This window comes from Lathamus discolor, chromosome 5 (assembly GCF_037157495.1).
Source record: "Lathamus discolor isolate bLatDis1 chromosome 5, bLatDis1.hap1, whole genome shotgun sequence".
NCBI classification, from domain to species: Eukaryota; Metazoa; Chordata; class Aves; order Psittaciformes; family Psittacidae; genus Lathamus; species Lathamus discolor.
The window spans coordinates 113,219,106-113,233,551 of NC_088888.1; the positions used below are offsets into that span (position 1 = coordinate 113,219,106).

The 14,446-nt window shown below is 42.4% G+C and overlaps 1 protein-coding gene across 2 annotated transcripts in view; it reads left to right on the top strand.

The window, feature by feature from the left end:
• MRPS5 (mitochondrial ribosomal protein S5) overlaps positions 1 to 10,524 on the top strand; it is a 41,236-nt gene extending 30,712 nt beyond the window's left edge. For both annotated transcript variants that reach the window (XM_065682159.1, XM_065682160.1), the window contains 5 exons: positions 682 to 728; positions 1,796 to 1,853; positions 3,145 to 3,207; positions 8,182 to 8,318; positions 9,960 to 10,524. In XM_065682159.1, the coding sequence (XP_065538231.1) occupies positions 682 to 728; positions 1,796 to 1,853; positions 3,145 to 3,207; positions 8,182 to 8,318; positions 9,960 to 10,184 (530 nt within the window). In that variant the 3' untranslated portion in view covers positions 10,185 to 10,524. The remainder of the gene's footprint in view (positions 1 to 681; positions 729 to 1,795; positions 1,854 to 3,144; positions 3,208 to 8,181; positions 8,319 to 9,959) is intronic.
• Positions 10,525 to 14,446: the final 3,922 nt, after the last annotated feature.

The window sequence follows — 14,446 nt, forward strand, 5'->3', positions numbered from 1 at the left end:
TTCATTCCATACAGTCAGTTGATGTGCTGCTCTGAGCTGGCTGCAGATACTCTGAGACTGCTGTGAAATCTCTTTGTCACTACCACAGCTGACCTGGTAAATAGGAGTAGGTCTGAGGGTTCAGAGAGATTAGGTAGCAGTTTGTAAACTGGCAGTCAAAACAGACCCTGTGCTCTCTGTTCTGCAGACATGCATTTTTTTACAGATGCACTATTCTGTACAAACCTGGATTTGGTACTGTCTGTTTCACTACTAGAAACCCAGTCTGCGTTGCTTTTAGGGTCTTGGAGCTCTTATCTGCATCAGATTCCTTTTGGTTTTCTTCATTCCCTTCTTTCTTTTCAAGCAGAAAGGTGGACTGTTTTTGGCTGAAACAGTCACCATTATTCAGTCATTTGGTACAAGTTTGGACAAATACACAAAAGAAATAATAAAGTGCATTTGTTTCATTTGACAACAAGCAATTGGCATTCAATTATTAGGTATTCATAACTCCTAAACTGTTACTTTCTATGGTTTCTGTGGTTTTCTCTGGACCATTTTCCGAGTATGATCTGTGCAGTGGCATGGAAATAACAGATACTAAACGTGGTCATGAAATTCTGTTTTTTCCCCTTTGCCTTATGAAGGTCCTGCCTCAGCTATTTCTCAGTAATAAAGTGACTCTTTTCTTTCTTGCAGGTTTTGCAATGGGGAAAGCAGGTGACAGGATGAATGCTTTACGGAAAGTATGTTGATTGGATTACTTGTTGCTTGATGACAAGCACGTATAATTCATACCTGCACTTTTTTCTTTACGGTCAATATCTTTTGTAGTATATGCAAAGAAGTAAGTCCATATACATGATTTGTCGGCCTTGATACAAGTAATCATAGAACCGTTAGGTTGGAAAAGACTTTTAAGGTTTTGGAGTCCACCCATAAACCTAACACTGCCAACTCCACCACTAAACCATGTTCCTAAGCACCATGCCTTTAAATACCTTCAGGGTTCGTGACTCAACCACTGCCCTGGGCAGCCTGTTCCAATGCTTGATAACCTTGTCAGTGAAGAAATTTTTCCCAAAATCCAATCTAAATCTACCCTGGCACAACTTGAGGCTGTTTCTTCTCATCCTATCACTTGCTACTTGGGAAGAGAGACCAACACCCACCTCGTTACAACCTCAGTAGCTGTAGAGGGAGATAAGTCCTCCCCTAACTCTCCTTTTCTCCAGACTAAACAACCCCAGTTCCCTTAGCTGTTCCTTATAAGACTTGTGCTCCAGGCCCTTCACCAGTTTCATTGCTCTTTGGACACACATAATGAGGTTGCTTTGCAATGAGATTTTCCTAATGCACTCTTTATTTCTGCTCCCTTTTCTATGGCATATGCCCCATGGTCACTTGTTTCCAATACTATATGACATACAATCTGTTTATACAGTTAGTGTGTAGAAAATTTCTCTTACACATGCATAATGACCATATTAAAGGCTCCTTTAGACTTCTAAATGTTACTTGTCCAGTGCTCAACTAAGCTATCAATGTAGCAATGCTAAAATACACAAAGTTTGATAAAGTTGTTACTGTATTGAGAATTTTCAAAAAATATGAAATCTTGTTGGAGAAAGCAGTTCTTTACAGAGGACATTTTCACTTCCATAAAATAAATGTATTAGATGTAGCCATCCTGTTTCCAAAGGTTTCTTCCTTGGTATTTTTTATTGTCTAGTTGAGTGAACAGTGGTAGATTCCCAATCTTCTGCAGAAAAAAATCAAGAAAAAAAGAATGTTTTCTGCTTTTATTCCCCAGGCAAAGAATAAAGCAGTACGTGGCTTACATTTTATAGAGCGGTATCAGGACCACACTAGTAAGTATTATGATTTTCTTAGACTCTAAATAAGTACTGAATATGCCAACAAGAACTGACTGCAACTTGTTACAAAGCATAAAAAGATGTTAACTAAAACTTGTCTGATCTGATGCATTGTATTAGTATTATTCATGCATTATTTTGCTTCTTCAGCAAGCTGTGTGAAATTTCAGCTCCAGACTCTTTTTAGCTAGATGGTGGTCATGTCAGAGTACATACTTTGTCAATCCCTGTGTAAAATAAATTGCCATTAACTAGAATGGATATGTGGTTTATCTCTTCTCCATGGTGAACTCCTCTATGCTTTTCCCCTTTGTATGTCAGAGATGATTCCCTGTTGAGTCCATCCATGTCAATAGGCTTTGCTGACAAAGCCCAGCACAAAGCCAGGGAGAATGTGGGGTGGAGAAGTCAGTCTGATGTTTCATGGTTGCTTTCTGTTAATTCAGTTTAATATCACACAAGTCCTCTCTGATGTCAGACATGGCACCAGAACACCAAATATTCAGTTATCAAAAAAATTGAAAGATAGTAACTTACAGAGTATATGAATAACCAAGTCATTGTGTAGTAAATATTCAGTATAATAAAACCAGCTTACAAATACAAAACTGCAGTTACCTTCACACATCTATTCCCCGAGTATTATTACTGCACACCATTTAGGGATTTGATTAAAAACTGGTGGCATTTCCACCAGGCTTTACGTTCTACTTAACATGGAGGTCCTCTATGAGCCATCTTGACTGCAGTGCTAGAATCCACTGTGCAAAAGCTGAACCACTGAATCAGATGTATATAACAGCCACCCACCAGAAGATACGAGTTTGGGCTTCGTTTTGAAGCAGAGAGAAGCAGGAAGACAAGAATGGTAAATATTCTTATGGAAAATCCAAGAGTGCTGAAGCCTTTGGTGAAATCTTAGGTTAAAAGCTGAATTATTAGAAAAATCTGAGTATGTGGAAAAAGACTAAATTGTATCACGTGAGCTCACTTCAAAGCTAGATAAGGTTTATTGGAGATAAACACACGTCACATTTTTCAGGTGAAGCTTGGTTTTGTATACAATAGTAACACAGTATTCACGGATGTGTAAACATTCCTGATCTGTGCCAGAAGTTTACCTCAACTAGTCATTATTATTGAAGAATTCTGAGGAGAGTAAACCCAACTTCCCATTCACAGTTCTGAAGAAGAAAGGTGCTCCTTAAATGTGCTGAGCTAAAGCTCTTCTAGAAGGAAGAATTTAGCTGTAATGCCTGTTGTTTGGTTTTTTCCTCCCCTCCAGTTTACCATGACATTACAGTGAAATTTAAAAGAACAACCATCCGCATGAAGAAGCAAAACAAAGGTAATTAAAGCTGCCTGGCAATTTTGAAGTTTTATCAATTATTGACAGGTATTTATTTGATGTAGTTAATTTGTGCAATGCCTGTTCACTTCAGAAATGTATCCATTTCCTTCAGAAATTATCCATTCAGAAATGGATCATTTGGTGCTAGTTTACCATGTGTTAAATGCTAAGAGATGATCGCTTGTTTTTCATTAGAAATACCTGCTGATGATGACATGGTTTTGTTGCTGTAAATCAGGGCTTGTGCCTCTAACGCTGGTGGGAGCAATATTTGTCGTTTTCTTTCATGCTTCCTAAGCATAGTTCCTCCTGACCACCTTCTCATACATCATATGCCTGGAAATGGTTCCTGAGTATTAGTTGTTGCATCAGTTTCCCAGGGATCTAGGTGAGGCTGATTAGCCTGTAGTTTCCTGTGTCCTCCAGTACCTCAGGCTTTTCTGTGTCCTGTGTCACCAGGTCCCTGCCCCGTTCACTTCTTGGCCTGTCAGCAGACTGCAGGAAATGGGGGATGCAAACTTTAATGATGATTTTGCTTTGTTCTATTTCCCTAGCTTGTTTGTGAGAGTATCACACTGACCTGTGTCAGAATACAAGTCCTGTTCTGTCACATTACCACCTTAGCCTTGGTAGTTTGTTGCTACCAGTTTTGGCTAAGTTCTTTGCTTTATCTGAGTATCTGTCCAGCCTGATACACAACACACAGACAACACATTCATATATAACTAAGCATCCTTCAAAAATCAGGAAACACTTTTCCATTTAATGAGTATTTTCCCTGTTTGATGGAACTAGATTGTACTTTTCCTGAAACAGGTTTGACGTCAAGAAAAAACTGTGCTTATGTCCAATGTGCTCTGGACAGCAGGCATCGCTGGCCTTATTAAGAAGTGTAATGTTAGATTAGTGTGCAAAGTTTTGTAGATAAATTGTATGTGTGGGAGGGAGGCCTCATTATGTGGTCATGACTTGAAAACAAGCTGTAACCTTATGTATCTATGCAAAACTGAGTTTTTAAGGGGTGGTATAGATAGAGCTCTTGCTGATTTTACCTTAATCTCTGACAGGCTTTTGTGCTGTACTCTAAGGGGAGGATCCATAGTGGCAGCAGGAGCTGGCTGTAATTTTAGAACAATTAAATGACTTGTGAACATACTACAGAACAAGATTTAACATGAGGCAGGCCCTGGACTTCGTGTCTGCCACCATTCCAGATCACTCCTGTTTATAGCACATGCCAGCTGGATGGAGTCTACCAGGGGTATTGCTCATCTGTGCTGTAGAATATGCTACCTTTTGGAGTGTGGACAGCGCTTAATCTTCATCTCTGATTTGACTTTAGAATTACAGTAGTCATGAGACTACTCTGCTAACCACATCGATACACTCCTAAGTACTGTAAATTAGTTCCTAATGTGAATTAATAAGGAGAAACGCAGAGCAGTGTCAGATACACTTATGTGGATGTGAAGCCCAGCACTGATACCCTGTAGCTGTAATTAATAGGTATAAGCAATTGCAGTTATTCATAGTTTTCACATTAGGCATATGTAGACTTAAGGCATACCCTCTGTTCACTCCTGGCATTACAGCTGTATGGTTATGTATGCTGGTGCCTTTCACTTTGCATAATTACAGCTGGCAGTTTATTTCCAGTTCCTGTACATAGGACTCAGGCAGCTATCTTAGCAAATGATCACAACGAAGCCTAATGTTTCAGTAGAAAAGGTGAAGTCACTGTTAAACGTTCCTTTCTTAAATTTATTCCTTGTCCCTGCAAAGTGGAGAAAAACCCCATCATATTGTCAGGATTGCGTATTAGACAAGTGAATATCCAAGCTAAAAAAGTAATGTAAAGTGAGCATGTGAATGTGAACTACTAGCCTCTTAGTGTAGATATATAAAGTGGGTGTTGTACTTCCAAAGTCTTGTTTGTAGCTACCCAGAAAATCTAACGTAGATTTCCTTGACAGTTTGTGTTAGATTATAGGAGGGATAAATTTTAAATACTACTTTTGGTTACCTTTGTATCTTTTTTGGTGCAAGAATATGTTTTACATTTTAGATGAGCCTTTTCTCTTACATAGCTCTCACTGAATTAAACTGCAGTAAGGCAGCATGCCTTGCCAGACCAGTTAAAAGTGTCTGACCCCAACTTTTTCTCCACATCTGGAGTTTGCAGTTGGAATCCTTTGCTTTTGTGTTCAGAATAAATTTTGTTCAGTGACTGATGGACTGGCTTCTGGTTTATGTATTAACAATCTGCAGAAGCCTGGTTGAGATCAGATGAGAGAAAAGCACAATAAAAATGCCAGAAATTAAGTGCTTTAAAGGGCACTGAAAATGAATCTTTGGCAAACAGCTTTTCAGAGGTCATTCACTGTAATTGTGTCTAAAACTTGACTTTGTCTTGTAGCATAGAAAACAGTATTTTTGAAATCACAGAATCACAGAATGGTTTGGGTTGGAAGGCCCATCCAGTTCAGCCCCTCTGCCATGGGCAGGAACACCTTCCACCACACCTGCTTGCTCATTACCAAAACAGTTCTGCATTCACCATATATAAAACATTGTGGCCCCAGCACTGTTAATGCTCTAGCCATTGTGGTTTTCCCTTCACCATTATAGTAACTAAAAGGGAAGGCTGTTCTGTACGCTGGAGAAGGAAATTTTCCTTTCAGAATTGCTTCAGGTGGGACATCGCCTCTAGTGGTCAGGTCAGACATAAGGCGAAAATTAAATTGCACATGTGAGGGATAGGCAGAACAAATGACAGAACAAATGGCTTTGGATGGTTATAGTTTCTGATTATAGGTTAAAAGAAAAAGAGACATATTGGCACAATAAAATATGCAGCACTGGAATAGACTTTTTTTTCCTTACTTACTCAGCAGCAAGACTGTCCCCCAGAGTGGACTAATCAATAACCTGCTTTTCAGCTTTTAAGTAAGATACATTAGAACTATCACAAACCAATTTTTAAAGACTAATAGAGCTAGGCTATGTGAAACAAAACTCTCCAGGGTACAAGAGAGCAAATTTAGACTCCTCAAAAAATAACTCCTTCATTAAAATCTGACAAGTCTAAGAAACCATTTGCTAATGTATTACAATTATGCATTGGAGCTAATATAACACTCTATGGTGGAGATGGATGCAGATAATATGCAAACCTCCATTGTGTTTGTGGATTTTGAACTATGTCTGTCCTCTCCAGTCACCTACAAAATTTCAAGTTGCTACAGTTACAGGCTTGTAATTTGGCTTTTTTTTTTTATGATCTTACTACTTTGAACAATTAAGTTGAAAGCAAGTAAGTGTTGCAACAGTTGTTTGCTCTTTAAGCTTGATTAAAAGAATTGTTTTTCCTAGAAATGTGTTTTGCTGTGTTTCCAGTAGTTTTAGCTCCAAGGAGACTGTTACCTTCTTTATTTCCATTCCATCCTTCATGCTGTGCTGCTGATGTAATAGCAAATTTAATTCATGCCAGTTGCTGGGCCAGGAGAAAGGAAGTGATGTCTCAGCACAGTACCTTGATAATCTGTGCCATCTTACTTTCTTGGCAGTGCATAGTATCCTACTGGCTTTTGTAAGCTGAAGGGGAAAAGCATGAGTTTTTCTTGGCTGGTGGCTAGAGCCTGTTCTATTTTGCATAAACTGTGGAGCCTGGTGAATTGCTGTTGCTTAGTCAGAAGGCAAGGAACAGGTTCACATTTTGGAGAGATCAACTGCCAAGTGTGAATTTGGTCTGAGTCAGTGCCATGATGCCTTCCTGAATTTGCAGGCAGCCTCATCCCACTTCCACTGCTCAAAGCTTTGCTTACTAAGAGCTGCATAAAATGAAAATGTGGTCGGTTTTATCTGGTTACTCAAAGGCCTGTGAGCAGCAAGAGATACCAGTGCCAGTGGGTACACTGCCTCTTTCCCAGCAGTTCTGTGTTTAGATTGGACTTTTCTATTGGAACATCGTTGCCCATGGACTTGGACTTCCGTTTTCCTTTCCTCTCCAATTTTCTCTGCCTTCTGTGTGTCTGATAGAGGTCTTAAGCACAATCTCAGACTTTAGGAAGGCACTGTAGTCCTCTCATCCAACAGCAGTCTGCCTGGGAATGAGAGACACTGACATGGCTTCTACTGCTGGGTCCTTCTGAAAGGATGGCCAAAGGACAGAAGTGCTTGAGCACACCAGCTGTTTTGAGCAGTAACTTCACCATAGGAGACCAGTTTAAATCACTCCATCGTGTATATGAATCAGGACTTTAAGGTCAGATTTATCATGCTTAGGAGTTACTGAAGCTGTTATTCAGCAGCTGATCACCTGAAATTGCAAAGGAAGTGGTTTTGAAGCTGTGTAGGTACTGATTTTTAGAAGAGACAGTCTTGGTTGAAATTCAGTTATGTTTGGATCCTCTACCGTTCTAGTGGCTTTCTTTTAATGCTCTTTTAGGCAAACTTGTCACCTTCCTTCTCTGGTAATACGTTATTCGTGTTGTTGTTATCAGTATCATTAGGAAGTACTAGTGTTATTTTTCTGCTGAGTGGGAAAAGGGAATTGCCTTTTGTTTGCTGAATGTTCCCAGGATGGGAGGGTATGTTTTTGGAAGATTCTTCTCAAGTTGCCAATGGTACTTCTAAGGAATACTACCCAAACTTGCCGTACTAAACAATTCTTCAGGTTGCATTATTTATGGTTTTGCTTTGAGTTAGGATGGTGACACTTTCATTTTGTTCTGCATTATGTTAAGTAAGGTATATTTAGTACAAAAAACCACATGATTTTTATGTTGACATGGCAGGAAAGCCTGGGAAGAATGGTGTTATCAGAATGGTTTTGCCATTTTTAAGATATAACGCGTTCTAATGTGCTAGGAGACAAAAATAACTAAGAAGATGTCTTAGTTCTCTCTTCTCCCTTAGCTAAGTTGAATGCTTACAAATAATCATATAATGCTAATTTATATTTTCCCCCAGGGTATGGTCTTCATTGCCACCGAGCTATCATCACCATCTGCAAACTAATTGGCATTAAAGACATGTACGCCAAGGTTTCTGGATCCAAAAACTTGATTAACATTACCAGAGCGCTCTTTAAAGGCTTGACACAACAGGTAGAGTGCACTCTTAGTGATTCTATACATCAGGTCCGGGGACAGGACAAGACTGATGTTGTAATACTTCATGGTCACACAGTTTATATTGTAGATTTAAAATTAAGTAATTTTGCAGAGAGCAAACAAAATCAGAATGTGAGTTGTCTCAGTTTGAAGTTATCCACTCAGAAACAGCTGCATGTAATGCTACCTTTTCCACAACCAAGTGTCTCCAGGGGACATCTGAATTTCTGGGCTTTCATTTGTAGTATTTTTGGTGATATTTGAAAAGTCATGGGCAGAGGAAGTTGTGGCCCAGCTTTGCTTGCAGCTGCTTGTTTGTCTGCAATGTAAGTTTTCATTGCCTAAGGACTGAACATCACAGCTGCTTCTGTCGCTAGTATAATTAAGATCCCTAAAATAAGTCAGGGAGGTGGTATCATTTCCTCTAACTCAAAGTGCTCACAATGGAGATGGCTCTCTCTGAGCCAGCTGCCTGTAGTTGATGGAAAGATCCAACATGCAGCATTTCATCATTCCTTTGAACACCAGCCTTAGGATGAGTCAGTCCTTTGGAAATTCCTGGTTATCTCGTTTGGATGTAGAGCCTTGGTAGCTGCCAGGATTTAGCTGCTTAACGCTCCCGATGTAGCCCTGCAAAGCTATAGTTATCAAATCTGTCACCCTGTCCTAGCCAGCTCTTTCAGTTTAGCCTCAGGAGAGGAGGGGTTTTGATCCTCTTTGCCTAATGAGATAGTTGCAGGTTCTTACCAGTATCTGAGGTTAGTCTGACTTGAAGAAGTCTGGCATATAATATTTTCAGTGTGTTGTTTCTGAGAAGTCTTTCACAGAATGAATAGAAGAATAGAAGAAGGGCCTGCTGTATAGATTATTCTTCTCCAAGGGGGTGATCAGGCATTGGAACAGGATTCCCAGGACAGTGGTGGAATCGCCATCCCTGGAAGTGTTCAGAAAATGTATAGATGAGGCCCTTAGAGACATGGTTTAGTGGTGGCCTTGGCAAACCTGGGGTAACGGTTGGACTTGATAATTTTAAACGTCTTTTCCAGCCTGGTTGATTCTGTGATTGCTTTGAGATAAGCACTTGATATATCTTCTTGACTTCTCTGGATAGGAAAAGTTTCCTGTTCCCTGTAGACATTTATTGTGTGAACTGTTATTCTGAGTGTTAACAAAACAATTTGTGTGTGAGGAAGAGGTTTAGTTGAAGATAATGTTAAATTCGTATCATTAGCTAATATTACCTATTAGGGCAGTAATAAGCACTTTACTGTTGTCAAAGCAACATTTATATCCATATAAAGACGTTCCTGCACGTTACTAACATGCCAGCATGAATCCATATTAGTAGGATGTTCCTTTTCTGGCTTCATCCTTTCCAGAAGCATCCTCTAGGATGGCATTGTCATGCTAGTGTGTCTGCAGTGTAACTCTCTAAATTCTTGCTGCTTATGCAGTTAGCTCATCTGAAACCCATGAGGATGAGCTTAAGAAGTAGTTTAATTTACACAGTGTTTAAACTGTTATTAGTAAATTAACGTTTCTTTTCTTACCCCATATACCATGTAGAGGTTGATCTGAAGTAGATTATCGTTGTGTATCATTGCTTTGGTTTTCTGTTCTCTCTCCTGCTCCCAGGAGACTCACCAGCAGTTAGCGAACCAGAAGAGTCTCTGTGTAGTGGAGTTCCGTGAGGAGCAGGGCCCTCTGCCCATCGTTGTGGCGCTGCCTGAGGGGACTGTCCGTGAGGATCCCGAGCCTCAAGATGAGGTTCCAGACATAAAGCTGGAGTGGAGTGATGTGAAAGCAGCTCAGGGAATGAAGAAATCTCCGTGGGCGAATGTCAAACGGACAGTATGGTAAAAGCTTCAGTCTCTCTGTCTCTTCTGCAACAGGGAAAGGCCAGCCCAAATGGACAAGTTAGCTAGTCTTACATTTCAGAGGAGGGCATCATAATCGTGCCATTTAAATTGCTGCTCCCATTGCTACCATTCTTTTTGCTTTCCCACAATTCTTCTGACCACTGTTTGACTAGGGGCATTCAGATGGAAGCCGCCAGTGAACATGACTTTGCCTTCAAGCATGCATTTACTTGATTCCTGAAGATGATGTGTAATCAACAGATTGTGTGTGTCTTTCACAAGCTTTTGGGAAACTACTGGAAAGATACACTTGTGAAAGCAATAAAGAATCCTCAGAATGAGCTCAGTGTGAGTTTGTTGGTGTCTTTCTTTTTTGGAAAATGCCAATATCTGGGAGATGTGGTGCAAGCCTCAGTAGTGGGAGTTATGTGTGCTCTCCATCTCACTCCCTAGGCTCACTCATGGTAGGGGGGCTGTGAAATCAGTAAGTAGAAGTTCTGTGTCTTCTGGTGGGGAGGAAGAAGGACAAGGTTGTGGTGGGCAACAGCTGGAGCTGTGCAAAAATTATTCATGCAAGTCGGGGGGAGTTCCCCAAATGAAGCAGAGCCCAAATATCTGAGGACAGACACCCCGGCGCCTGTGAGATACTGCAGTATTTTGACTGGCGTTGGAAGTCCAGTCCAGAACCTGCAATCCAGCCTCTCCTCTGCACATGTGCTGGGAGAAGACCTGACTTCATTTTCTGCCAATTTCTGTTCTCAGTGCTGGTGCAGGCTAAAACAATGCATTGTTCTGATAGATCTTTTCTCCATCAGTCAAAGCACAGGAAAGTGTCTGACTGATTTATAGCTGGTGCCTCCCAGAGAATCCACACAAGCCTTGCAGGTCCACCTTGTGTGCTATATAAATGAGGAGCTACAAGGTAAGGAAGTGGTTGCCTAAATGTCATTTGCTTTTACAGAACTTAAAGTAATTTAACAACCACAGATCTCCCTCTTTCCCCAAGGTCTGCACATCAGTGACACTTGCATCTGCTCCCATGAGAGTCTTCAGGTCTCCTCTGCTTTGCCTCTGCTCTCTGGAGGAGGTTTAGGGCTCTTCTCAGATCCACAGGACAGCAACTCATGTTTGAGCACTTCCAGGAATAAGATATTTCCGTCCCTCAAAGCAAATGGGTTTTCAATGCTTGATTCTGTTAGCATAAAGGAGACAGGAGCAGGAGGGGGCCGTGGTTGCTGTACAAAGATCAGAGGTAGGGAATGGGCTGTAGTTGGGTCAGGAAAAGGGGGGAGAGACCGGGCCGTCTGTAAATCAAATTCTGCCACAAACCCACATGGAGTTTTGATTCCTCCATAGAAGGCATCTTTTGTGGGTTTCCTGTCTTCACAGATTTGTTCATATTAATACAGATGCTTGTAGAGATGCTTTATCCAGCATACAGTTCACTCATCACTCACAGATAAGGCCGACTCCAAAATGAGAAACATCAGAAACTCTTCCTACATTTTCCATGGAGCTGGCCATGTTTCTTTGCTTTCAGACAAAGCATATTCTCCTGCTGTTCAGGAGAAGATGGAAGTGCATCTAACTCACTGCCTCACTGGAGGCAAGGTATCCAATGTACAAATATTTGGGGAACAGCTAGTATTGTGGTTAAACTATTCAATTAAGCAAGAGTAACCAAGATTGCAATCTGGGCATAGTTAATGAATGATATGTCTGTAATCTCGTTTTTATCACAGCAGCCGAGGTTTTGCCTACTTTCAAGTGGTTAGTTTGTTTTAACTAAAGTCTAATTGCCTGCTCTCTAGAGTAGATGCCTGCAGACCTCTTTTTGTTGAGGAAGCTGGAGGAGAACAGCAGAGATGGAAGCTCCAGTTATGCTACCAGTTGAGATGTGGTGGCTGTGAGGATGCAATAGGCCACTGTTTTTACCCCCAGATAAGTACCTCCGTGGGAGAAGGATCAAGCCTCAAGTGTTCATCATGCCAAACCTTTCCAGTGGGGCGACAGCAAATTCTCAGGCCGATGCTGTCCCCAGGGTTCTCTGTGGGGATGAGACCTGATGCACGGATGGTAGGTGGTTTGTAGTTCCTAGGAGATTATCTGAGCCCTGGGCAGCATCTTTCCCTTCAGAAGCAATGAGGTGTGCAATTTTCCAGGCATCACCCGAGCACTGCCAAGGCCACTACTAAACCACGTCACTGGGAGCTGCATCCACACGGTTTGTGAACACTTCAGGGACGGTGATTCCACCACTGCCCTGGGCAGCCTGTTCCAATGCCTCATTGCTCTCTCTGTGAAGAAATTTTTCCTAATATCCAATCTAAACCTCCCCTGGTGCAGCTTGAGGCTGTTTCCTCTTGTCCTATCACTTGTTACTTCGGAGAAGAAACTGACTCCACCTCACCACAACCTCCTTTCAAGCAGTTGTAGAGAGGGACAAGGTCCCCCCTGAGCCTTCTCCAGACTAAACCCCACCAGGTCCCTTGGCTGCTCCTCATCACATTTGTGCTCCAGACCCTTCACCAGTTCCTTTGCCCTTCTCTGGCCCCGCTCCAGCACCTCAATGTCTCTGTTGTAGTGAGGGGCCCAGAACTGAACGCAGGATTCAAGGTGTAGCCTCACCAGTGCTGAATACAGGGGGATGATCGCTGCCCTGGCCCTGCTACCACACTGTTGCGGATACAGGCCAGGATGGTGTTGGCCTTCTTGTCTGCCTGTGCACAAGCTGGCTCGTGTTCAGGTCCATCAATCAGCACCCAAACATGGCTGTGTAAAAATGACAGGAAAGCTGGGTGTGATGGGGAATGGCAGCCTCAGGGTGCTTTTTTTCATTTTCTCTTTCTCCTTTTAGCACCATGCAGGGACTATGCTTATTGCTGCAACCCAGCACCTAACAGGTCCAATCCAGCAGCTTGATGCAACAGAGCCACCCCTCACTGCACCACTATCCTGTGCTGGGGCCCAGCAACCCTGTGCAAACAGGGACACTCATTCATCATCAAGCTGTTCAGCTACATGGGATTGAAGTTGGGGCCACACTGGGAGGGTTTCAAAGTGGCAGCACTGCTTTGTAGCAGCTCATTTGGATGCTCCTATCCTTGTGGTGGCCCTTCTCTCCATTCAGCCCTCCTCAGGCAAAGACTTGGTGCAGTTTACAGTGCAGCTTCAAGGCTTCCTTCTCAGTGCCATGTCTGTAACATTGCCTGAGCCAGCTCCTAGCTGCCCTGGACTGATGAGTCAGCAGCACCTCCAGTGCTGGTTTACAGCAAGATTACTTTGGTGGCCCAGAAGGGACAGGACAAGTAGGTGAACTAGTGCAGTCTGGTGTAAACTGGTGTGTGGCAGGGAAGGGATAAGGAAAGGAAGAAGCCAGGCAGAAAGAACTGGGGAGAAGAGATGGGAGCCCTGCCAAGACACAGGCTGCAAATGCAATGCCAGCAAGGCATCGGGACATGGATGTGAGGGGACAGACAGCACTGCTTGGTGTAAAGGTGCTGGCCACTCCTGGGTGCAGGGGGTGGACAGAGACACTGCACCCCAGGGTCCACGGTATGACTGCAAGTGTCCGCCTTTGTAAACAGACCCAAGCAGAAAGGTGTCTGTGTGTTAATGCCAAGTTCTGGAGCATTAATAGAAGCAGGGCAAATCTGGGCACACACACACCCACACCCACACTCGCCCACGATGACAAGATGTTTAAACCAGTTTCAACAGGAGGATGTTGAACTTCAGAACAAGTGTCATTGTCTCAAGTGGCTGTGAGTTCCCTCTCTGCTCTGAAACGGGGTTTCTTCTCTTATCTCTGTTGCAATCAACTTTCGGTTGCCACACTAAAACGAGCAGAACAGGTCAGGCAAGGGAAAAAAAAAAGAATTTAAATGTTTCCCTCCCACTGCAATTAAAAAGCTTCAACCCCAGCCCGTGGTCACAGCTCAAAATTCCCCCCTGGACCTAAAGCAACAGAGGTCCCTTGCATTTCCCTTCTGTTCTCCAGTCCTTGTTACTATCCAGGAGCTTCAGACTAAAAACAGAAGCATTTTTTCCCCACAGGGGCAAAAAAAGGGAAGGGCTAATTTGGTACCACTGTTTATTAAGCACCTCTAACACGTGAAAACACCCTTCTTGGGTCTAAACCCATTTAAGTTAACTCACTGTTGTGGTTTAAGCTTAGCTGGTAGCTAAGCACCACACAGCCACCACACTCCCCCTGGTGGGATGGGGGAGAGAATCAGAAGAGTAAAAGAGAAAACTCGTGGG